The 25,202-nt window shown below is 45.2% G+C and overlaps 1 protein-coding gene across 7 annotated transcripts in view; it reads right to left on the minus strand.

Moving 5' to 3' along the window:
- TRPM3 (transient receptor potential cation channel subfamily M member 3) overlaps nucleotides 1-24,434 on the minus strand; it is a 1,922,641-nt gene extending 1,898,207 nt beyond the window's left edge. For all 7 annotated transcript variants that reach the window (XM_069625801.1, XM_069625800.1, XM_069625799.1 and 4 more), the window contains exon 1: nucleotides 24,331-24,434. In XM_069625801.1, the coding sequence (XP_069481902.1) occupies nucleotides 24,331-24,420 (90 nt within the window). In that variant the 5' untranslated portion in view covers nucleotides 24,421-24,434. The remainder of the gene's footprint in view (nucleotides 1-24,330) is intronic.
- Nucleotides 24,435-25,202: the final 768 nt, after the last annotated feature.

Raw genomic sequence — 25,202 nt, forward strand, 5'->3', positions numbered from 1 at the left:
TGTTCATGCCATCAAAAGGCCCAGACATTTTAGAGCGCAATCACCCGAGCTACACTACAACTTGAGCAAAGTGCATATCATGTTCTGCCCACACTCAGAAATGCATCCATACAGAAGATTTGGGAAGAAATATTTGCATGGACACTAAGTGATTATTTAGTTTGCGGAGCTTGTAGGTTATAACATTACTAAAATAATAACGCCTGTTATCGTGATTTTCAGGCAGGCATCTTTATCATCTCATCAGCTGCTCAATAGCAGCGTAAGTAAAAATGGTACTGTTAATAAAATTGCTTACAGCAACTGTGTGGTTACTGCTATCTACTTGCTTCTTAGCCACTGCCCTCTGACCGCTATACCTTGCTTTGCATGTTTCCGCTGTATCCAACACTATCATTTTCGCAACCCAAGCTGCAAGGACTACTGTGTCAGGTGGTACAGAAGACACTGCTGACAAGGTAAGGAGAGGTAAGCACAGTTTTGGCACAGACATTAAGGGAGTTGACACATACCTCATTGACACTGCACATGTAACAAACAACATGTGGTATAAGCACATTTCCAAAATTGGTAGGGACACTACAGGGGAGACCTGCCATGTCTGCTCACTGATCCCCTATGCCATGAGTACCCCCACAACCTTCTTAGCAATGAAATTACCAGCAGCAACAGCACAATGCCTCCTGTAACTCGGGTTGTTCCAAACTCGAGGAAGGTTCCAAGGAAAGACGGCGACCTTAAGATGAATGTCTAGGGCAACATTCCCATATGAGAACAATTACATTAAGACTTTACCAATGAACAATTACTGGCAGCACACGGAAGCACTACAATACATTACCGAGGGTCCATAAAAAGGAGAAGCGAAAAGTATCATGTGAGAAAACTTGCCATGCAAATGGAGAGCGAAGGAGATAGGTGGAGAGCCTAGCTGTTGAGATACTGATATATGGGAAAGTATATACAAAGGATGTATGGGAGGATGGAGTAGTGGGAAGAAAAGCACTGACATAAACGAAAGCAGCAGTGAATAAGGTACAACAAGAAAATGACAAGTGCCTTAAAGAATGGGACTAAAGTGCAAGTTTACTGACTTGGCAGGATAAGGAAGATGGACCACTCACTATAATACCCCTAGCAACTTCAGCCCTGTGTTACCAACATGATGGCGATGACGAAGTAGGAGAAAATGAAGGTTGCAGAAGAATAGTGAAGATACCTGAAATGGGAATGGGAACTGCAGTGCTCATGGAGCACTATTGGGCCTGAAGGTCCAAGGCATACACCAAACTTCCGCCAAACTGGGGAGGAATATGCTCTCTGGCACATATCAGCATACCCTCATTGGTTGTGCCGAGAAAAGATGTGAAGATTGACGACTTCCCCAAAATGGAAGAAGGAAATAAGAGGAAGAAGAGGTCACTGCAACCGACACCACGTCCCCAACATAATGACACTGACAAGAAAGATTGAATGAAAAGAGTGAAGAGAGAATGGAACTACTTATGGGGGCGATCAGAAGTAACTCGTGAAAGAGTACCTGCATCACACAGACTATTCAGCAGGACACAAATGTTCTTTGCATCACTACTACATCCCGGATTGCAGACATATGCAAATGCAAAATGGCTCCAAATCATTTGTTGTGAGTCGATGATGACAATAAACTCGACGGTGAACGGATTCAACGTAATAAAAGAAGAGCTAAGAGCAATAAGATTGGTGGCACTACAGAACAGATTTGTTCTAGATCTCCTCACAGCCATGGAAGGAGGAGTTTGCACAAAAATTGGAAGTTCCTGCTGCATGTTCTTACCAGCCAACGATGAGGACAACGCAACACTGTCAGAAGCAGTAGCACAATTGGCCCAGATGCATGCTAAAATGGAAGAAGAATCGAAGGGTATGAAGAAAGATGGGAGTTGGTTCTTTTAACCTCGGGTCATGGATGCCATCCTGGCTAGCTGAAGGCCTGAAGGCGATTGCCTGAGGTTTGATTATAGGAGTGGCATTGTTGTGTGGAATAAAGATATGTATGGCAAAATGCAAGATGACAGCAGAAGAGGTGGTGGGAATGAAGCTGCTAATGGACATGGACAAAGATGAGCCAATGGAGGAGATACCAAGGGAACGAGAGAGGCTAAGACAGAAGATAGCAGAATCTGACATATTCCCACAAGGAATGAAAGTAGAGAACCCACGCAACCCAAAAAAGTATGTAAGAAAGTGGGTTTACTGAGGACACGGAGGCGGATGTGTCTACATGTATTGTTCATTCGAAGATCATGTCACCGTCTATGGACACTTGGCCGGAATTACAAAAGTGTGACATTTGGTAGATGAGAGAAGAAACAAGGATGGTGTGGTCGACAAGTCGACCAGAGGGGGGACTGAAGAGGGAAAATACGAATATGAAAGACCCCACAAATGGAAGAAGCACCAATGACAACATGGCTGCCGATCATATGAGCTCACATCAATTCCCACTGCTCCTGTGATGGATAACTACCATAAAAGGTACCCTCTCAGCAGGCCCTAAAACCCTGCAGTAATACAAACCTTACCCAAAGTGGACGAAGACACACATAACAGAGCTGGAAACAGCTACATGGACAGAATCGACTAAAGCGCCAAGAAGCCATGCCTCGAGTCATTAAGGCCATCACAATGACATAGCAACATTAGACAGGAAGCACACGTGCAATCCGCACATCCAGGACACTCACACCCCCAACCCACATGAAGAACACACACATACAGTTTATGATTTAGAGGACAGTGACATATACATACTCTCTGCACAGTAACGCAGGAACGCAAGAAGCAAGAAGAGCTTGTGTACATCCTTGCAGATGCTTACTTACAACTAACCCTATTGTATGGCAGGAGCACTCGAAGGACCTGGCTGCCATGGCGCACTAACCTATGGACACTACGGAAGGAACGTATTAGAGGCCAGACTATGAAATAGGAAATCTAGAAGGCCATGATTGTCTCAGAGAAATCTCAAGCCTCACAAGATGCTGTGTGAGAAGAACTACCGTGACAGGGGCGAAGGCACTGCCAAGGCCGCAATTTGCAAATGAAATACCACACGCAGAGTCAAGGTGACACCGGCTGCAGCAAGGAATATTCCCTGCAAAATACAGACTACTTCAGAGCTATTGAGCTCACAAAAATGGTCTCCCAACATGTGACCCTACTGAGCTGATACTGGGCCAAAACTGTGAGGCTGGGAAGAAGCAGTCGTCCCATGGCCAGACAGTGGTTGCAACAAATGTGCTACTCTCTAGCTACTCCTGTACATTGGGAATGGAACGTTCTCATGACATTAGTCTTCCACACACTATTGTAAAGGCTGACAAAGAATTGCACCTTGCTGACACATAATATACATGTATTACAAACATGTGTCTCATGGACTGGGAACCGAGTTTGTCCCAGGCTTGGGGGCCCGTGGCCTGACCAATGAGAACGCTTGTGTCTAGGGGCAGATAGCGGGGGTTACTGACCAATCACAGGGCTTGCTCCCTATAACATTTTCAGAGTAGCAATTTTCGGTGATGATCCAAGCACACCACCTGAAAGCCTTGTTCACTAATATCACTCCTCTACAGGCTCTTATATGGGCAATACCACTCAGTGACCTATCCTCAGTGGCAATAGGTTTTTCGGGAAAAAAATAATGAGTGATGCAGGTTGTGACATCACAAGGTATGAAAACTGGTCTGCGAGTAAGAGTTCTCCAAGATGTGCCTGGACTTCCCTCCACGCATATGACCCCTGTGTGTTTGTTGTCTGTAATAAAGAGCAGTGAGATATTTGCTACTTGTGTTGGCCTTCGACTTCTTTGGAAGAATGGAAAGAGTTAGGGCCTTCCATGAGCTGGGTGTCCGCGGACTCCTAGCATGGCTCTGCCTGCTTGGGTGTCCCCCTAACACTACGTTATAGCGGATGTTGAGGTGTTCATGGAGTAATGTTCGTATGTGAGTAACTAGGCCGAAATGTATTGAGGGATATAGTTGCGCTCTATTGTGTGTTGGTGAAAAGTAGAGAGTGAGCATAGTGGTAGGAGAGGTGAGTGTCTGGAGTGGGTGTTATATTCTTACAAGCCCGCTGTTCCAGGATTACACTCTGGATCTGGATAGGTTGGTAGCGGTCGTCCTCGTGTTTCTGTGACATTTCCAAAGCGCCATTGGTCTCTGTGGCGCCGTTGGACGCACAGACGCGTATCATCAATTTTTCCTTGCAAGATGGCGGCACGTATCAGAGGCGACAGTGCAGTTTTTCCTCTAGCTGGAAACAGGAAGTCTCCGGCTCATTCGCAGTTCACAGGATATCAACCCACCGTAACAACGCAAGGATGCATTGCTACTCCGTTTACCCAACGCTCCGTGAGTTCGTATTCTAGGCTTACTTTCTGTCTCTGTCCTTCCCAGTTTTCTATGTGTATACATTTAATTTTCAAATCTACTCCCCAGACTGTTCCAATCCCTGGACCAACATCGCTCATCCAGACTCCCCTTACACCGAAGTCTGTCTCCTTCGTTCGTCCAGCACTGACCCGTGAGATTCACTTTCACACAGCCTCGTTCTTCCAGCGGCTACCCCCGGATCGCTCTAACAGAGAGAACTCCCACAAGCATTCTCTGGCTTATGGCTACCCCAGACGCTTAGCTCAGTGAGGCTCTCTCATATCCCCTTTCCAGGTACTTACCCAGTTCTTTAAAATCTCTTTCGCCCCTACTTCCAGGACTCACTATTCTATTTATCTTTTACACTTAGCATTGCCACGTAAAGCTTCTCTCTCCCGAATACTGACGTCTTTTCAAAAGTACCGTTCACTCCAAAGGGTATGTCTCTCTAATTCACTCACCTCTTGTAAGTTCCAACTCCACCTTAAAACACAATCTAACTCCTACTTTCATTATTACTCAGACAGAACATTCTCTGAAGACTCCCGAAGGAATCCTCATGAAGGGTCATCACTCCTGAGCTGACGGCATCCCGGATACAGGGTTTTTTTTCCCCGGAGGGTTTCCCTGGGACTGCTCTCCCCCTGCTGACTAATCTAGTCGCTGCAGGGGTGGAGGAGGTTCAGGGAGGTTCTCTATATCTTCCCCCTGCATTAACCCTTCGAACCCAACCAGACCCTCATAGATTTCCAGTTTTGGGTGAGTACTCTGTTATGGTATGCTCAAGAACTTTATCTCTGCAATAAATGTGATAGTTTCGTTGTAGAGACACTCTGAGGTAAATGTATTGCAGAGAGCAGAGTAGGATATGTTTGTTTGGACAGGCAGTCATTATTTTTATGCTCAGCTCTAAGCATCTCAGGGTACAGGTTCCAGGTCGCTGATTTTGTTTTATGATGGGTTGCCAGGTAGTATTAGGGAGGATATTTGGTTAAGTGGTAGGAGATATCTCACACCAACGTAGTCATACCAAGCCCAGGTTCAGGTCTCTGGTTGTGGTTTATGGTGCATTGCGAGTCAGTCTAGGCAGGATATTAGATTATAGGACAGAGGTGTCAAGTACTAATGTGGTAACATTGAGACAGTCATGCTGAGGCATAGGCTGGACAGAGGCTACGTTGGACCTAATCAGGTTTACGGAAAGAGACAGGTTTTTTGCGCTTTCCAGAATGCCATGTTGTCTTGGTTGTGTCGAATGTGCGAAGGGAGTGAGTTCCACAGAGTTGGGACCAAGGTAGAGAAGGCAGACCCTCCAATTCTTGCTGAATCGGAGGCTGGTATCACTATGACAGTTGACAGAACTTTCACATGTTGACTAAATATGTTGTCAGAACTACACACGAAAATGGAGGAAGAAACAGAAGCTATTGGAGATGACGATTGGTCCTCATACTTGTTTTCATGGATTGCTGACTGGATGGCGACTATATTAAAGTTCCTTGGAGCAATATTGGTGATGATAAAGTTTGAATTCTGTGTTATAAGAATAATAATTGGACAATGCAAGGAAACAGCAAAGAAAGCAGTGGGAATGAAGCTCATGATTGATGTAAAAGGTGAAACAGAAGACAAAGCAAAGACTGAAAGTACCATCAGAGACCGCATAAAAGCAAGTATTGTGGCACCTGAGGGAATGAAATTCCTGTATCCAAGAGATCCCAAGAATGACGTGGGATGTTGGGACTTCTGTACCCCCAGTGGAGAATGCATTTAGATGATGTGGCGTGTGGATGGACAAATAAAAAATGTGGGTACCCTGAGGGGGGTGACAAAGATATTGATACCAAGAAAACCTTTCTTCAAGAGGAGATCCAAAGAAGCAGGAATGCTCGAGGAGGTGGTCGAGAAATGTAGAGGAGCAGACATACACATCCGCAGGCGATCCTAGCCCCCTACCTCCTCTGTATTGGAGCCATGAGACCATGCCCTGTCTAACCTTAGCTACTGTACCAATAATACAGCGAGCATACGGAAGACCGTATTCCTCAAGACAGCAATATCAAATGTACCCTCGAGTTGATGATAGCTTGCAGGAGGAACTCCCTGAAGGAATGTGAGAAAGAGCTAAGAAAAGTAATTTGTCATAAGAAAGTATGCACGACGTCCTGAGATACTGAGTGAAGACGATATATGGATCCTAGAGTAAAAATGACGAAGTGAAGAATCAAGTGAACCTTAAAATGAAAAAGGAGAAGATTACACAGTAAAAGGTGCTGTAGAAATCAGAAGTTTAATGAAAGTACAGATGCTGAAATAAAAGATCAAGTCATTGTACAGGTTAGCTATAAGTAGTGAATAGAATGTGGCGAAGCCGCCATTGTATAGAAACTACCCTCGTGGCGGCACAGATGGCCAGTGGGATCCTTTGGTGTTTTCTGTTTTTCATTAACGGAGCGGGTATTGTTATTCTGTGCCACTCCTCTGGACTCTTTTTGAATCAGTGTCCCCTCTGCTCCTCTTGAATCAGTGTCCACTACTTTCTGTATGTCTATAGCACGTAGCACAGTTGGAGGTTTTTCTGGATTGTGGGCTGGTTGCTCTGCCTTGGCTCCCGACTGTGTGCCGTGGCCACCACGTGGCTGGGGCCCCCCGGGGGGCAGCAACCAGTTTTGCTGCATCCCTTGGGGGCTTGCCCATGCAGCAGGATGAAGGCCGGTGGGAATCTGGGCGTTCCTTTGATTTGAAGTAACAGAGCAGTAAGTGCGATTCCGTTCAGCCTCCGTAATTCCCTCTGCCTTGTGTCTCTCTCTGTTTGTTTACTCACAGTGTCTCAAGACACAGACAGCACAGGGGAGCCAAATGGAATAGAGGCCCATTGAGAGAACAACGTGGGGTACGCGTGTTGAGGCAGATGCCTTTATGAGTCGTCCTGTACCTGAGTGGGGAACGGGCTTGGCGAAATACACATGGAGGAAATGGGCCCTATACATAAGGTAAATAATGATACATGTGCATTTAGTGTGGTACAGTGTGCCACAGTTTGATGCTGGGATATGGCGATGGTACAACAATGGTTCAACATCGTTATAGGGTATGTATGTATTTATATTAACAGATGTGAACAGCATCCACGGTTAAGGAAGCAACTCCCCATCACCTTGGCGAGGATAAAACAACTATATGGAGATTATTCAATCAAAGTCAGCAAAACACAATTTGGGCACAGTGGTACACAGTGTGTTTCCGAGAAATAATGGGTGAGATAATATTGAACGCCTTACTTGGTGGGTGTTGAGAATGTCTATCAAGTTAGGGCTCACCTTGGGTATGAGATCTTTTTTCAGGAACAACACATCGAATTAACTTGGCAGTGGCTCTAGGTGAGAGAGGGGGGCATTTTCATAGAAGAACTTTTTTGTCCCTCCTGTGTGTGTCGCTGGTTTGGTCTGGGGGGCTAATGATGTTTAGCAGTATTCAGCTGCAGTACCCCTCCATGAATTTCAAAGGGAGGACAGAGTCTCTTTTGCTAAAATATGGGTGTAATTACCCAGATTGGACTATGCCCAAAATTATGAAGGGGGATGGGCAAGACAGGGTACAGAGTTGTGTTATTAGAAGTGAAGTGGTTAGAAGTCATGATACATGTTTTAAACATTGAGGATATTGTAGAGAATGAGTGTTAAAACTTTGTTTTTGTTTTTCTCTTTTCTTCTTTTTTCTCCTTCTTCCTTCTGGGTACAAGTGACTTCCACAGTAACACATTTGACTCATAGAAGCATGGAATTTTAAACACGTGAAGAAATTGTATATGGAACATTGGACCACATCTACTACATATCAAGATGAATTATGTCAATAAGAACTGTTTGTCTTTCCAGACTATACTTGTCCTGATGAGGTGCACTAGATGGGAATGGCACATCTCTGTCTAGCTGCTCGAAACTCGAGTAGACACCATCACAGAGCCCACTTTTTTCAGGGTTGGGTTTAACTTGGGTTTATATGATTAGAAAATGGGGTAATTGACATATGTTCACAAGTAAATATTTTCCAAGCATTTATCTTTCTTGGAATTGTAGATAACAATTTTTAACTATGCTCTTTTAGCAGATAAAACAATTAGTCCCAGCAGATGGGTGTTCTGATTACAGAACAGAATTAATATCCAAAATTGCGCTTTTTTTGCACAAGTATGTTTGGTTGTTTGTATAAATGGGTATGAAAGTGGCTGTGAGTAATGATGTGTGAGATGCGATCACTGGTTTGATATGATATGTATTTTTCTAGATATGAAATGTGTTTTTGTACACTTGGTTTTCAATATATATGTCAATGTGGTACATGCGATTCTTTGTAAATGCTTTTTCATAATGATATTTGACTAATGAATAAAATATATGAACTTCAACATACCCACTGTCCTTTGTCTAGAGCACATGCCCTTTGAGTAGGGCTCACCCCTTTTTGGAAGGGATTGTGCAGCGTTTTTATGCATAAATTGTACTATTAGTGAATGGAGGGTTTGCATTTATCCACGGATAATTGCAGTTTTGTATGATTGTATAGAAACTGGACATTGGTACCATGAAATAGTAAGCCAAAGACTCATTGAGAAATAATTGAAAGCTGTGTTGCAGTAGAATAGCAGGCTAGGGGAGCTGTGTGGAGAGGCTGTCTGGCCTGAAGTCAAGAACTGAGAAGTTGAGGTCAGCTATCTACTCTGAAGAAGAACATGCGTGCAGAGGATTAATCCTCTCATGTTAAGTTGCAAGAAAGGACACATAGGATGCCAAGTTTTAATTCATTTAAAGCATTTAAAAGCTCAAAGAATAAACGGAAGCATGGTCTCTTGTCATGTGAGTCAAGGATGGAAATAAAGTTTGAACCTGGAATCCCAGTCACAATAGCAAGTGCCCTCACTTCCGTGCATTCCGAGATGAGAATCCTCTGCAAGGCCAAGTACAAAGAGAATTTCATGGCAGAAGGCATGGGTGATGAGAGATGCCGGGCTAATTGGGTGATAGGGCAGCCTAATGTCCTATCTACTTGCACCTGGGTCTTGGCTTAAGTGCAGCTAATTGAACTGAATGTTTCAGCCATGGCACAATCGTGCCAAACCAATTGTATTGGTCTGTATAACGAAGGACCTTATAGCGTGAGAAACCAATGAAACACTGTGTAACTAATTTGCCTTAAAATGACACGTATGGAGAGGTGGCATAAGTTGTCCACCTGATATCAGACAATCAGTAACAAACCTAGCTCCTATATGATTGTATTTCTAGATGTGATAGGTTTTTCAATATTGCCCCGTAGTATGACGTTATTCTGATGCATAAAGAAGTATATAAATTATATTTTTTGTGAAAATCACTGAGAGAGTGAGCGCATGTCCGTTGATGTTCATTGTAACCTCCCTCTTTTAGTTATTTGTTAAAAAAACAGCAACTTGCCATCTTCTTGAGTTTGTCCGGTTATTCTGGTGTAATCCCATCCAGTCATAAATGCACGTTCCAAGGGCCATAAACTCACTGTCATCAACAATTTCCAATCATAAATGGGAGCAGACATCCAATAACATCAATGCTGCATGGACAAGGCATGGCAGAGCCAAGAAGGCATTTTCCACAAGAGGAACCCACAGTGCGGGGATGAGCCTTGGCTGAGGTCCCTTGACAAATGATTCAACTGTATTCAGAGATGGGGAGTGAACGCTGATCACCCCCAAACAAAGGAGTACAGCTTTACCAGTGAGCAGCACAAAAGATTGTTTTTTGTTAAGCGTGAAAACCACTGTGAAAAGTAGGGGCCTTTCCTTGGTAGTTCAAACTGTTTAGAAAGCTATTTTAACAAGAGGCCTCTGCAAACAATTGGTGTGTCCTCTTTTTAGTAACTTACGTTAAAACAAATTGACAACTGCTCCATGTAATAGGGGCTACTAACCTATTGTGAATGTCTAACAAAGAGTGTGCACAATCTCAAGACAAGATATATGTTGATATAGCTCAGTGGCTCTTCAGCTGTTTCTGACTAGGACTCCCATGATTCCTCACAATTTACCATACTTGCATGGTCTAATGGGAGTTGTAGTCCAAAACATCTGGAGATCCAAAGGTTGCAGACCCCTGCTATACCTGAATTGGAACATCAAAAGTGCAGAAGTGAAAGTGCAGATACATTTGAAACAGACAAGCAATGCAAGCATTGCAGAGTCAGGGCCAGACTCCTGTCAAAGACCACAGAATTGAATGAACAGATCTGGGACACAACATCTGCTGTGTATACAAGCTCATGCCTTATTTCTGTCCTTGCTCAGCCTCTGGTTGACTATTTGTGAGTCCTGGAGGACACAACTGTAATGCTGTAGCTGATTCTTTCAACATCAAAGAAGAAGAGTAGATGCTGAGGCTCAAAGACAGTTACATTGGATTATCAATCTGCACCATTATACATTTTAAACATTCATAAAAAAGGTCGAGGAGCTCCTCTACTGAGAATGAACACAGACAAAAAACCTGTTCTATGGGAAGGTTCCCACTCAGAAGGGGCTACAACCACGTTTAGCTCACTGTACTTTTCACAGAAGAGAAATATCCATTTGCATATCAGTCTGGTCCCACCCATGTAGGCAGTGCGACACCAGCATGCTAAGCAATTCGCCTCTGCACAAGAGTACCAACAGCAAGCCCAGACACGTGTTTCGACTTTGTTGGGCTTCATCAGTGAGGTGAAGCTGTGCCTCTCGCACAGGGCATGGGCTCCACATCTGGATTAACCTGTGGTTGCAGACCCTCCAGAGTGGAACAAAGTCCATAGAACAGGGTATTTGAACAATGTTCATTCTCAATAGAGGTGCTACCACACCCTTCTTACATTTTAAACATATTGGTAACGAGAAGGCTGATGACAGCTTTGCTCATATGGGGTATCAAAAAATAGGCCATTCTTTATCGTGGCATTACATTTTAATTGTTTAAACAAAAAAGTACATTACAGAATCATGCAGTACTCAAACTCTAGAATGGGCAGGGACTAGCTTAGTTTGTTTTGAATTTAGTAATTCCTCCGTCGCAGCAAATATCTCAGTTGAGTCCTTCGAAGCTACCACAGTTTTAATAGTGTAGCTGGGGGGTAGTGGTGAAACGGAAAAGACAAAAGAGATGTGTGTATGTGCACCAGTTTAAAAGTGAGCTGCTGTTTCTGGCATCCAGCCTTCCCTCCTTAGGTTCAATAAGGTGGAAATCTGCACCCGTCTTAATACATTCTTTCGAACATCCTCTTAAAATATTCATCTTGCAAAGATGTTGTCTGGGAAGCTAATGATTTGATTGCTAAGTAATGATAGCCATAGATGAGATTGTGCTTTGCGTCTGCAGACACATCTCTAATGCTGAAGAAAACCCCAGGGCTGCTCCACAATGCACTCAGAGTTCCCTTTATGAACACTGCAGACTGCAGGCATAATGCTCTAGGACAGTGGTCTGCAACCTGCTGTGCCCCAGCTGCTCAAGACAAGTCCCATGATCCCTCACCTTTGACTTTGCTGGCGAGTGCTGATGGGAGTTGTAGTCCAACCATGCCACCAAAGAAGTTAAGGCCGCCTATAGCGTAGTAAAAAAAGGGCTGGGATTGAGAGTATGAGAAATGGACAGTCCCTTTGTTCTTCACAGCAGGAGGGCGCACGTATGCAAAGATCGCCTACATTATAGTAATGTCATTAAATATTAGTGTAGCATTTCAACTGAGGTTATTTTTCAACTGTAGGGGCTTGTTTTCATCTAATGTATATATTGTATTATATTTTACAACTTATGTATTTCCAATACATGCATGAATACAAATACCCTGTATATTTTATTTCACCAACATGATCTATTGAACTAACTTCATGTTTACACATGATTTTATATATTGATTCTTGGATGTCATCTACAGACATGCCACGTGGTCAACTGTTATGTAATGCCGGCTTTAACTACAATATCAGCCCAGGCTACCCCCTTTCCCCACCGCCACCCCTTCCTTCCCCCCGGATAAAAAAAAGAAAAGCTAAGAAAATAGGATTATAGGTTATTTTCTAAGCATGAGGGTATTAGTGAAGTAGGTTAGCAGGGATATGCATGCCTGCAAGAAAAGCAGTGGAAATAGAGTTGGCCGCGGTCCAATCTGTCAGCATCTGTGAACAATTCCAGTTCTGCTAAATCAAATCAGGGCTCATGTCCAGCGCTGTATTTGGTGTCAAGCCAGGTAACTGAGATAAATATACACGATATTAATGCATGCCCCCGACACGCAAAGAACCCGCCGGGATTACCTGCTGGAATCACAGTCGCATATGTCACATCATCCCTGGTGGCGCGGTTGCGATCCCAGGTAGCAGAAGGCTCCGTCTGCTTTGGATTACTTGGAAATGATGGGGTGGTGGGTCCCATTAGGAGGTGATGATTGCCCCAGCACCTGCTGTGCCAGGCTGCCACCAGAGTTAAGATTGCAATCTATGCTGTCCCGAAGGCTCTGCGAGTAACAGTTGCCTAATAGAGTAGGAGATGTTCAGTGGAATCTAGAAATGGGTGATTCTGACACACAGAGGCGTTGCTGGGGTGAGGGGGGGCTAAGGGGACTATAGCCCCAGATCTCTTGGTTGTAGCCCCAGATAGAATCTGAGGGGCTACAACCAAAAGGCTAGCTAGCCCCAAGTCTCGACAGTCCCGACATTAACGTAGCCCTGGATCTTTTGCAGACCTAGCAACACCCCTGCTGACACAGCATGTTATTGCAATTCAATACTAATTCAGAGTAGAGTTGTGATCCACCTACCCATGTCAAATTTTGTAAGCGCGTTAAAAAAGGTGTCGGGACTACTGATGGCGATGGGAATGTTGACTTATCCAGGACCTCCCGAATAGGCCTCGGCCCCATTCGCCTTTGCTTCCACGAAAGAGGGCAGCACTGTGATATAACAGGGGCAGTGAAGAGCTGAGATGCTGTCAGGTGGCTGTTGTTTGCAACCACAAGAAAAGGGCAATAAGGCTGCCACCATTTGTATTTTATATATCTGGCGTTCTCTATGGACTGATCAGCTCCACAGTACAGCATTGTTGAGCCCTCCAGTGCATTGTGAATACTAGCACCCGAGGTGGCCAGCAGTACTCAGGGCATCCACATGACCATTATGTCCTCACTGTGTCTGTAGGCACAGCCTTTTCCGCACCCAAAGCCTAGGGTGACCAGACGTCGTGCTCCGCCAACTTTCACGATGCTCGCTCAATCTCTTGCTCGCACCGAAGCCTGTCAGTAAGGCTTACATGTTGCCTCCTGATATGTGCTCTGTTTCCGTGATAATTGCATAATGTTCACTGCACATGTGATTTATGCACCGGCTGTCTCGTACGGCTAAGATCTCTTAGCTCCGCGACATGTGTGCTCAGACCCACCACACATTTTCCATTATCCCCTATACCTCCTTATCCCAACAAATGATATCTTCTACATTGCTCCTAACGTTTCCTAATGCCTGCACCTGATGCCTGAAGGTACTGTGAGAGTCTGTTTGTTGTCTGAGGCCCTACAACTACATATGCTTGCCAATATACTACTCACGCTAGCATGTAAATCCTCTATGTTACTAGTCTGGAATACTATTTAGTGACTTCTGCACATTAAGTATCCTGTATGTGAATACTATGTACCCTGCTCCCAGCACTGAGCACTGCCATAAGATAGTTTGAATAGTCTCTTTGCTTGCTCACCTAGACTACAGTGCCACTCCCAAATTGTGATGTGTTCGTACTGTTCCCCAGCTGTTTTTGCATATGTACACATTAACTTGCCTTACCACTAACAACTAGGCTTGCTGTAATTTTTGTTTAGCCTCAGCCCTACCTTAAGACTTCTAACTGTCGCATGCCGTGCTGTGCCGTGCTGCACCACTCTAGTCTGACCTGCCTGAGCTTCAATCTTATTAAGCGTCAGTGTGCTCCCACTACCTCCTCCGCCGCCCGGTGTGACTTATCTTGCACCTAGGTGTCGTGCACTACCACCATGCTCTTTAGGACACTACTTATACTGTACCACGTTCTGCCCTTTCAGGCAGCCATTGCCACTCAGATACTCACACTTCCCCCACGGCCGATAACACCCTGATTCACCTAAGCCCCTTCCACCTCACTCTGTCTAGTGTGATCCCTACAATGGGCCCCGCAACCACCACCATAGGCCTACACTACATCAACATCTACACCAACCTATATCTCAATGACCCGGCCCTCTGGTTGGAACACTTCGCTAGGAAACCTACTCCGAATCAACCTTGCTCCTTATCTCTCAGAAACAAGGGATTAGGCACTAGATTCCGCATACGACCTACCCGCAGTAACATCTCCAAGCGAACATTACACATACCACCGTGCTCACCCTCTCCAACCACTAATAGTAAATCCTCTACTACAGAGGCTAAACCGCCTCTCATCAAGGGTGCCCTTATCAACGCCAGATGTCTTCCAGCGCACACACTAGACATTGCAGACCTCATCACATCCTCAGATCTTGACTTTATTGCCATATCTGAAACTTGGCTACATGCCGCATCCGGCCCCTCACTGTCCCTTGCCTTACCACCCGACTACGGTATCATGCGATGTGACCGCACCACTGCCCAAGCCAGAGGTGGTGGCGTGGCCATCATCCATAAAAACACTCTTGATCTAAGAGTGTCGACCAACTCCAAACTTGAGTCAGCTGAATTACTATCAATTAAACTATCACTAACGCCCAATCAAACAGCCACCCTCCACCTTATCTACAGGCCCCGCGCCATCCTTTGTTGGTGAAATATCCACCCTCCTCCTCGACAATACTAAAACCAACTCTCAAATTATCATCCTAGGCGACTTTAATCTGGGACTTGGTGACACAAAAGATCCCATTGCACTGGACCTGGAGAACGTTCTAACTAACTTTGGTTTCACCTGTACATTCAAGAGCCTACTCATACTAAAGGCAGGACCTTTGACTGGTTAGCCGGCTCCAACTGCAATATTAATGTCCTTGCCAATACCCCCTGGTTATGGTCCGACCACCACATCATCACCTTTAATATTGAAGGCACCCCTGTGTCCCGACTCTGATAGCTCCAGCCCTCCCCACTAGAAATAAAAGGGACATAACCAAGGAGAAACTCCTCCCTCTGCTACTCCCATCTCTTAATGCTGCCACTGACTCCTGTAATGATCCCACCGCCCTAGCAGACATCTACAACCGTAGTATGCTCACGGCTATAGACTCAATCGCCCCCATCAAACTCAGGAAGGCTAAACCACGTGCACACCTTAACTCCTGGTTCACACCACAGTTAAGAGTGCTCCGCAAAGCTAAACGCTGTGCCGAAAATCGTTGGTAAAGCCACCCTTCTGATGTGCATAAAGACGGCTTCTTCCTTGCATTGCTCACCTACAAAGAAGCCATTATCGCTGCGAAAAAAGACTCCCTTAATAACCGTATCCTGCAAGCTGACTCGAACACAAAGGAACTCTTTAAAATCCTAAAAGAGCTTGAAACTCTAGCCACCCCCCGACACCTGCATTAAAGATAGTAAATGGTGTGCCAACATTCAGTCAGCCTTACTGAATAAAATCTCTACGCTACAATCCAAAATTAAAGACAAACAAGATAGTCTGAAACTGGACAATCGCCCTCCCACCCCTGCATGGGCCCTCTCTCTTGACTCGCCTGATTCTAAACCTTTTGCCTTCTCACCGCTCACTATTGCTGAGGTGGAAAACATCATCTTGAGGATCAGACCTTCCAATTGCCAAGGTGATCCATGCCCCGCTCCCATTGTTGAGGAATCTGCCCACGATTTGGCCCCATTCATTACGTTCTTTATCAACTCCTCCTCTAAAACAGGTATTGTCCCTGACAACCTTAAGGACGCATGGGTGATCCCATTGCTTAAAAAACCTTCCTTAGACCCAAGCATAACCACTAACATCAGCCCCATAACCACTGTTCCGTTCCTGCTGAAAATCTTAGACCGTGCAGCATACCTGCAGATCCAAGATTACTTGGAATCTAATAATCTTCTAGGTCTTAGACAATCTGGATTCCGTCCTAGACACAGGATTGAGATGGCTCTAATACATCTCAAAACACAAATAGAAGTCTTCAAGGACAAGGGCAAACTAGCCATGTTACTTCTCATTGACCTCTCTGCGGCATTCAATCTGGTCAATCACCAAATCTTATGCAGGCACCTCCACTCTGCTGCCCACTTCTCTCCATCAGCCACGGCCTGGATCAAATCCTTTCTGAGTAATAGATCTATGCGGGTCTTGTCTCAGTCCGCAGCTGCAGATCCCTCCCCAATTCACTGTGGCATCCCTCAGGGTTCTTGCGTGTCACCTACACTCTATACTGTCTTTACTAAACCTCTCTTTGATGTACTTGACTATCTGGGTGTCTCCTACACAAACCACGCCGACAACACCCAGATACTCATTCCCATTACTGGAGACTACTTAGCTGACACCAAGGCCATGAATGACGTCTACCTGGTCATCCAAGCCTGGATGTCCCAACACCAGCTATGCCTCAATGACGACAAGACGGAGCTCTTCATCCAGGGCACTACGCAACACCTTAGCAAACTTGAGCCGTTCTACCAGTCGTTTATCATTGATGGCAATACCATCCAAGTTTCGAAAGACAAAAAAACCTTAGGCTTTTACCTTGACGCCACTCTATCCTTATCTCGACAAACAAATGCAGTCAGATCAGCCTCTGCATGCACCTGCAAACTCATTGCAGCCTGCAGGCCATTTCTGACTACTCCGAATAGTGTCACACTATCCAGAACACTCATTATGTCTAAAATTGACTATGGTAGTGCCCTCTACTTAGGAACTAGCCAAGAGAACATGGATAAACTACAAATCACCCAGAACAACGCTATCAGAGCTGCCTTTAAACATCCCTCGAAACCACCACATCTCTGAATCCAGAACCAATCAACAGTGGCTACCCGTCAAGCAGAGAATTTCACTGAAATCACTTGCCCTCACGCACAAATGCTTGGCCAACAAGGCCCCCCCGTGCCCCTGCAGTCGGCTATCCCGCCATGCGCCTACCTGACCTCAAAGAACCGGCCAGACCTACTGTTTATCGATCCCTAGGTTCAAACTTCAAAAAGCGGGGGGCACAAGCTTCCCTGTCCTTGCCTCCAAGCTATGGAATGACCTCCCTATCACCATCAGATCTGAAGATTCTTTTAAGGCATTCAAGTCCAAAACGAAATCATGGCTCTTCAATCAGCATTGAAACATGCTCTGCACACCACAGCCCTACTAGCATCGGCCCACTTATCTCGCCTGCTGTACACTTTTGTCTCTATGTCTCATGTAAAACACTTGCTCTGTAAATTTGTATATTGATATACTCGCTGATTATTATGTATGTACATTTGCCCCGTGCTTAAAATTATGTATGTTTATATGCTCTGTATGTAACTCTGCACAAGTTGCGTCCTGATGCCTCCGGGCCTGATGGTGCGCGTTACAAATAAAACAAATACAAATACTTTGCTCGGACTGTCCGGGTATTTGCGCCTCTGTCCCGGGGTCCCGATACTTTTTTAAGTTTAAAAACCCATCCTGGGATTTGGGGATCGGGTGGATAACATCCCGGTTTTTGGCTGTTTGTCATGATTTTTCCATCGGTTTGGCCAAAAAACAGATGGTATACACCCGATGCGCAAATCCCTGGTGGGTTTTTAAAACTAAATAGTCTCGGGGCCCCGGGTGCTCTCTCCACTCGATCAACATGAAACAGGACAGGCCACCCACATATAAGTAGGACTAGTTGCATAACTGAAGTTGTAGTTCTACTTCTATGTTAGTGGCCTGTCCCAGATTTTTATTTTCTTTTTTTTTATTTGACATAGCTGAATAATCAACTTTTTCAAATTAATAAACAGTTTCATATTTCCAATTTTATTCACATAAAATAATTAAAATAATTAAAATAGTATAATTCTGAATCTGATTCTAAAGAGGGAAACATTAGAAAATATACAGGTACAAAACACATAATAAAACTTTGGAAAATCTTAGAATTACAAATTCACACATTTCATTTCTCATGAAAACAAGATAACATGGAATATTCACCAATAAAATGCACTCGTCAAAGTTACTCCTATAAATTGATTTCACCAGGCAGAATTAATTCCAAAAAATGTACCAGTGCCTTGATCACCGCAAATCTCGTACTATTAAATAAAACGCTCCATATTTGATTTTCATCCAAATCCTCATGCAAATTTAACAAATTACTGAAGAATTTAACTTCCATTGCTTTCAAATTAGGACACAATATAATTAGATGCTGTAGGGTTTCCCTCTTGGTACATAGCTCACAAAAACGGCAGAAATTTAGGTCGACCGAAATGACTCTGCGTCTCACCAGAACTTCCCTAGTGGCCCATAAATTGAGTCTAATGCGCAAAAATTGATTTCGTGTATGCCCAGAAGGACATTTCAATAAGTACCCTGCCGCTTGACCCAGGCTCTTGATTACAAAATAATTGGTGTTAAAATCTTTAAATTTTTGACAGAAAGCATAATTTTGTATCCAGGCCCATTGATAGAATTTGGTCTTAGCACAAACTGGGTTTTCAAGCAGAAGCTGTAATGAGATATCAGCCTCCACCAAAGTATTCAAAACTAAATTCCGCCATTTCAGTAGAAATAGATGTTTTGAAGAGGACAAATAACGTGCTACAATACTCAAAATGTTGTTATTTTCGACACCACACAAGCATTTTCGAAAAAAGGAGCACATTCTCCACTTAACTCTACTGGATAGTGGATTGAGTCCTAATTTGAAACGTAAGATCGACATAGGTGAACAATTTGGTAAATGCAGGACCCTTTTCCAGAATTCCGCCTCCAGCTTATCCCACATTTTATCATTCGTACATAGCTTTGATTCGACACCATAGAGAAGAATAGGGATTACTTTCTGCTCATAAAACATTAGCACATGTTTTAGAGTGAACTTCCCTTATTTATAGTGTAGTATTCTGGCTTGTGAAATTAGTGTTGCAAGTTTCAGTTGTAGAGTAGTGAGTATTTATTATCAGTAACAGTGTTTTGCACAAAAAAGCCCAAATATTTATATTCTAGAACCGTTTCCATAGATTGCTGTCGAATGAACCAGTTTCTAGAAATGCATTTGGATTTTCCTTGGGGACTACATACCAGAATTTGTTATTTGCTCAAGTTTACTATGAGCCGATTTCTTTCAGCATATTCCGAAAGTTCGGATAATAAAATCTGAAGTCCCTTGGGAGTTTGAGAAATTAACACTAAGTCATCAGCGTATAACAACCAAGGTATATGCTGACCTTCCCAATTCCAGAGCATCAGATTCGATTCCCAAAAAGGAAAGACCCATATCTAAAATAAAAAGATTAAACAATATTGATGCTAGAATGCACCCTTGCTTGAGGCCCACAAAAGTCGCAATGGAGGAGGACAGGAGACCTTCTAAGGATAATCTAACTCGCATCGAGGTCTCCGTATGCAGCTGAATCACAAGTGCCAGCAAGGAAGGAGGACAGGCTAGCAGTTTTAACTTTTGAAATAGAAGGTCACGATTTATTGAATCAAAAGCCGACCGGAAATCAATAAATGCAAAATATAAAAATTAATTCCGGCTAGCATGCTGTGACTTAAGCATATTAATGGTGATGATGTTAGGGAGAGTGCCAAGACCACTAACAAATCCAGATTGAAATGGATCTTGCTTACAGCAATTTTTAGTCCAGATATTCAACTCTCTCAGAATGAGACGACAAAAGATCTTCCCCGGGACATCAAGCAACAATATAGACCTATAACTGGCCGGATTGGCCCGATCACCCTTCTTGTAGATAGGAATGAGGATGGATTGTTTCCAAGACCACAGTATTTTCTGAGATGGAATGATATTGTCAAAAATGAGATGTAATATGTCTGGCCAAATTTCCGGAAATTGCTTCATGTGAGCATTTGACAACCCATCCGGCCAGGTGCTCTAGAGTGACTTGCTTGTTTAATTAAATACAAAATATCCTCTTTATCAAAAGGTAAATAGAAATTTGGCTGTGGCTCAGGCTTGTATATGCCCGAAATAGCCACAGGTGGACCAAAGAGTTTAGCATAGTACAGGACCCATGCCTCTTCAGATACATCATTTGTTTATATTGCAACCTGATTGCCTACAACAGCCTGGTTAATGATGTTCCAGGACTGTGCTGAGTTTTTAGCGGCTAAAGATTTGAGCATAGTACTTCCATCAGTTTGATATAATATAGCTTGCCTTCCTCTAGACCAGTTTCTGTATCTTGTTTTGATACGGGTGAGGACTGCCAAACGTATATCAGCAGGGAGCTTAGCGGCTGCCCTCTTTTCGACCCGTACCCTCGCTTTCCTAACTCTAATTTCATGATCAAAGCGGTGCAAGTGTGGAGGTTGTTTTTGTTTATGTGTGACTAAAGAAGGTTGGAATAACTGCATCAAGTCATGATAGACTACCTCTTGAGCAGAATTGGACTTCAGCTCAGCGTCATAGCATGATCTAAAGGCTTCCAAAGATGAATCCGTCCAAAGTAGACGATTTCTGGCTGAGTTTACTTTATATGAACCCGTGAGATGGCAAAGATGTTCTTGGGCCCTGCTGGTATCAAGGAGCCAGGTTGCGTTTAGCGCATTATGATCACGCACCTCAGTGTGAATTAATCTGAACGAGTTAACTTTATTTAACAGACATGCGTTAACATAAATGAAATCAATGATTCCCTGACTACGGGCACGATGCCAAGTGATTCTCGGGGGAATGTCCTGGGGGAAGGAGCCATTTAACATAAACACACTTCTGGAGTCCACAAAGCTTGTCCACTTAGCGAATCACTGTGTTTCTGATTTACAATAAGGGCCCAAACAATGAAGGTTCAGGTCACCTGCCAAAATGACAGAGTCCGACTGCCCATCAAGCATTATAATATTGATAGCTTTGTTCACAGATTCCAGAAACCTGTCATCAGAGATACCTACAGGGTTCCAATAAAGATTGATAGCTGCACATGAAAACTTTAGACCAACGATTCTAGTCATCTGCAAAAAAGGATGCGGAGAAAACCAGGATTCAACCGTTAGGGCAGAATGTTGCTTAACAGCCGTTAAAAGGCCGGAGGTAGGACGCCCAATAGGTCCCTTAGCTGCAGGTGTCAGGACAACATCATGGTTGTTCCATGATGGAATACTTGTAAACCAGGATTCTTGTAAAAGAATAACATTGTGATCTAACAAATGCAAGGCCTGATTATTCAAAAGATGCCTATGGCCTCTGGAATTCCAACTAAGAAAAGACACAGGCGACGCTAATAAACACGTATGCTAACCTTAGTTATTTTTAAGGATGCCATTGCGTGAGTGTGAAGTAGTATCTCGATTTTTATTTACGTGTTGCTTTGAATATGTGTCCAGTTGTTTCACTGAAGAGGAATCTGAAACGTCAGATCTGGAGGCAAGAATAAAGCCAAGATCGAAAAGCTGGGACTTAACAGCCCAGATAGCATTAACCACCACCCTCGAGTTTATCCAGAGAATCACAGAGGAGCAGTTTGAATGATCAAGAAACTCAACCTGCTCAATATCAACGGTGCCAATTTGTATTTTCAAAATCTGGTCACCCTACCAGAGCCCCATTCCTTGTGGCCGCTTCAGATGCAGTTCCAAATCAATCCCTGGGAAGATACGGCTCACCTACATGTGCTCAAGGAATGACACTGGGCCTGTGCAAATGCTCTGATTACGTCTATTTGTAGTTATGTGTTCCTGGCCTTTGACCTATAGCTCAATTAAGGATTCCAGGAGCCCAAGCACTTTCCATTAATCCCATATAGGGCTTGTAGAAGTTGTTCCATGGAAATACAAACCGCAAAGTGCATTCTATGCTTGCAGTTGCTGGTCGCTACTGTCAAGCCTTGCCCGGGCAGGGGCGGCTGAATGAAAAGAATAAGCAGATGAGGACGAAGGAGAAAAAGGGGCACTATTTAGTAAGCTGCATTTCCTAGACTAGGGGGGGTGGACGGCCTTGTTTGTCCATGGAGGGGTGCAAGTGTCTGGCTGCCCTTCACCAGTAATGGGAAGGCTCCTCCCATGGACTGGTTGCACGATACCCAGAAATGGAAAGGTTGGTGGTATCCACCAGTCACTCCCCTATGCCACCTTCCAGGTAGTTCTTCTGCTACAGAATACACAGAGGTGCTTCCAAGTGGTGCCCAGTAGTCTATACAAACGCAGGCCAATCCCCTCCTGCACTCAAGGGCACCCCTATGGACTCAGAGGGCATTCTGCCCTCAAGCTCTGGGCATCAGCTATTCATTTGCAAAATCCAGCCTGCAGTGCTTACTTTTGCCCCCACACAGCTTCCGCCTTTTCCCCTCTCGAGGGAGTGTGCTATGTGGGGGTGCAACTTACACTGTGGGCATATCCCATGCCCAAATCATTCAAATAATATAACAATGGTACTCCCTGTGGCATTCCACTCACAGGTCCACTTGTCTCCGCCACTGTGCATCTCTTCAAGGAGTGGGCATCCTGTTGAGAGCATGGTGGTCTCCTCCTGGCAGCTGGCGAGGGCCTGCACGGGTTCCCAGTGCACACCTGTATCTCATGCAGCTACAATTAGACAGTTCTGAGGCACGGCGGGGAAACCTGATGTGACAGACAATTCCCAGCACTGATGGGAACACAGAGCTCCAAGACTGAAGGATCACCACCTGCGCTTCCCTACGACAAGCCAACGTGTATTCATCACGCTGCGGCTGCGCGCCTTGACTTCCAGCCACCATTGGATGCAATGGGCCCTAAATAATTATTTAATAACACGAAGAGCCCACTGATACTGTTGAGCGCATCAAATGCTAACATGCGTCACCATGAGTCACACGTATTTTAATGTAAGCAACGCACTGTAACACTCTCCACGTTGTTTCCCATTGGGTTGCACTGCCCTGTGCAGGAACAATATGATGGCATATATTCATGCTCACCCGTACAGACATGCATGTTGACACGGGCAGGTCACCACATGGACTGTTGCAGCACGGAATATTTCTTTATTGTTGCTTTCATAAAAAGATACAACCATGTTGCCTTCTTAAAATGATACAACATCGGCAAATGATTCTGCTTCCATTGCCAAGGTGGGCAGTGGGGAAAGCAGACAGGCAATGTAATCTCACAGAAACCAAACCTGCCTGTTTCTTTGACTGCTTCTCGTGGACAGCCTCAATGAATATCACCTGCACTCAACGTGAATAGCACGACAAAGCCCCGGTGAACTGACCTCTTTGAAAGGCGTCGGAGTTCACACGCGAACACGGGTTTAGGAGGTAGCTGGAACCCTTGACCTCTCACCCGGAACCCCCCTTCGCGAGGTGCGCTCAGTGGGGCATAGGAGATAAGCCCGGCGGATTGATACTGTAGCACAAGAGTCACCGCCGATCTTCAACAATGAAGGCTGACCTGGCCAGCCTCAGCCCTCCCCATCGCTCGCACAGAAACTCATTTGCCGTCTATGGATTTTAAAAGAAAAAGCGGTTTACAGCCGGGATTAAGTCAATCCTTATCCTGTAGCATCTTCCATTTTAAACACGATCTACAGGCTTTAAAATGATGCTTTCCATCCCACGCCACGGTTTCTTCGATGACATATGAAATAGTAAAGTTTGAGCGTTGCTGGATTACCGCACTATTGTCTGTCACATGCGGAATAGAGAAGCGCAGTGCTATCCCTCGACAGGTTCGGGCACCTCGCGCCCCTTCCCCCTCCTGCGTCCCCACAACACACACAGACACCCCGCATACTGTACCTTCAGGAGCCGGACAGATGGCAGGAAAGCAGCGTGGCACAGTTTCCGTATGGTCCAGTTCAGAGGCCGCGGGGCATCCGCGCGACTCATGGCCAGTACCCAGATCCCACGGGGGCAAGCAAAAAAGAGCTTCCGATCGGAAAACGCCTACAGAACAAAAGGTCCTCCGCTGCGGTGACATCCCAGGGGCATCCCGTCCGCGCGCCGGGCTCCGAGGGGGCAGCCGCTTCCTGGACTTGGGAGGCTGGCAAAGTGGCTGCGCGCCCACCCTCGCTGCTCCGCCCCGAGCCGGCAGCCTGCGCGGTGCTGGCGGCGGCGCTCATGCATACCAAACGCCGCCGCGCGGTGCCAGCAATCAGCGCGCCGCTCGGGGAGCGAGCGCTGCCTGCTCCTGAGGAGACGCCTTCGGCTCGGAGAGCGAGCGCTGCCTGCTCCTGAGGAGACGCCTTCGGTAGCCGCCGGTGCACTGCTCGCGCTCCTCAGCCGGCCCCCGCTCTCCTCACTCCTTGCTTCCCCGAGTGCGCACGGGCTGGGCGTGCTGAGAGGATGCCAGGCACACACTCAGCTCTGCCTTTCCTCGCGGAGGGGGGCACCGAGACTGTATGACGGGGTTATATATGTAAAAACGCGCGCATTTCACGGAGGCATATGTGCTGACACTGTGGAAAACTGGTAAGGGAAGGTGTGAATGAAAAAGTGACGGGAAGATAGGATTGGGCGTGAAGTTGTAGCATTTCTGCGCGCTGGCTCACAGCACCTGAGCTGATATCTCTGCTTGCACTAATGCCTGTGCGGCAAGAAACCGTTTTTTTTTTCACTGCAAGAGTTAGCGCGCGCTGTGGCTGCGGGGCCACGCGCGGGCTGGGGCACCG

Source organism: Ambystoma mexicanum, chromosome 6p, assembly GCF_040938575.1.
Source record: "Ambystoma mexicanum isolate Mex_15411 chromosome 6p, UKY_AmexF1_1, whole genome shotgun sequence".
Classification (NCBI taxonomy): Eukaryota; Metazoa; Chordata; class Amphibia; order Caudata; family Ambystomatidae; genus Ambystoma; species Ambystoma mexicanum.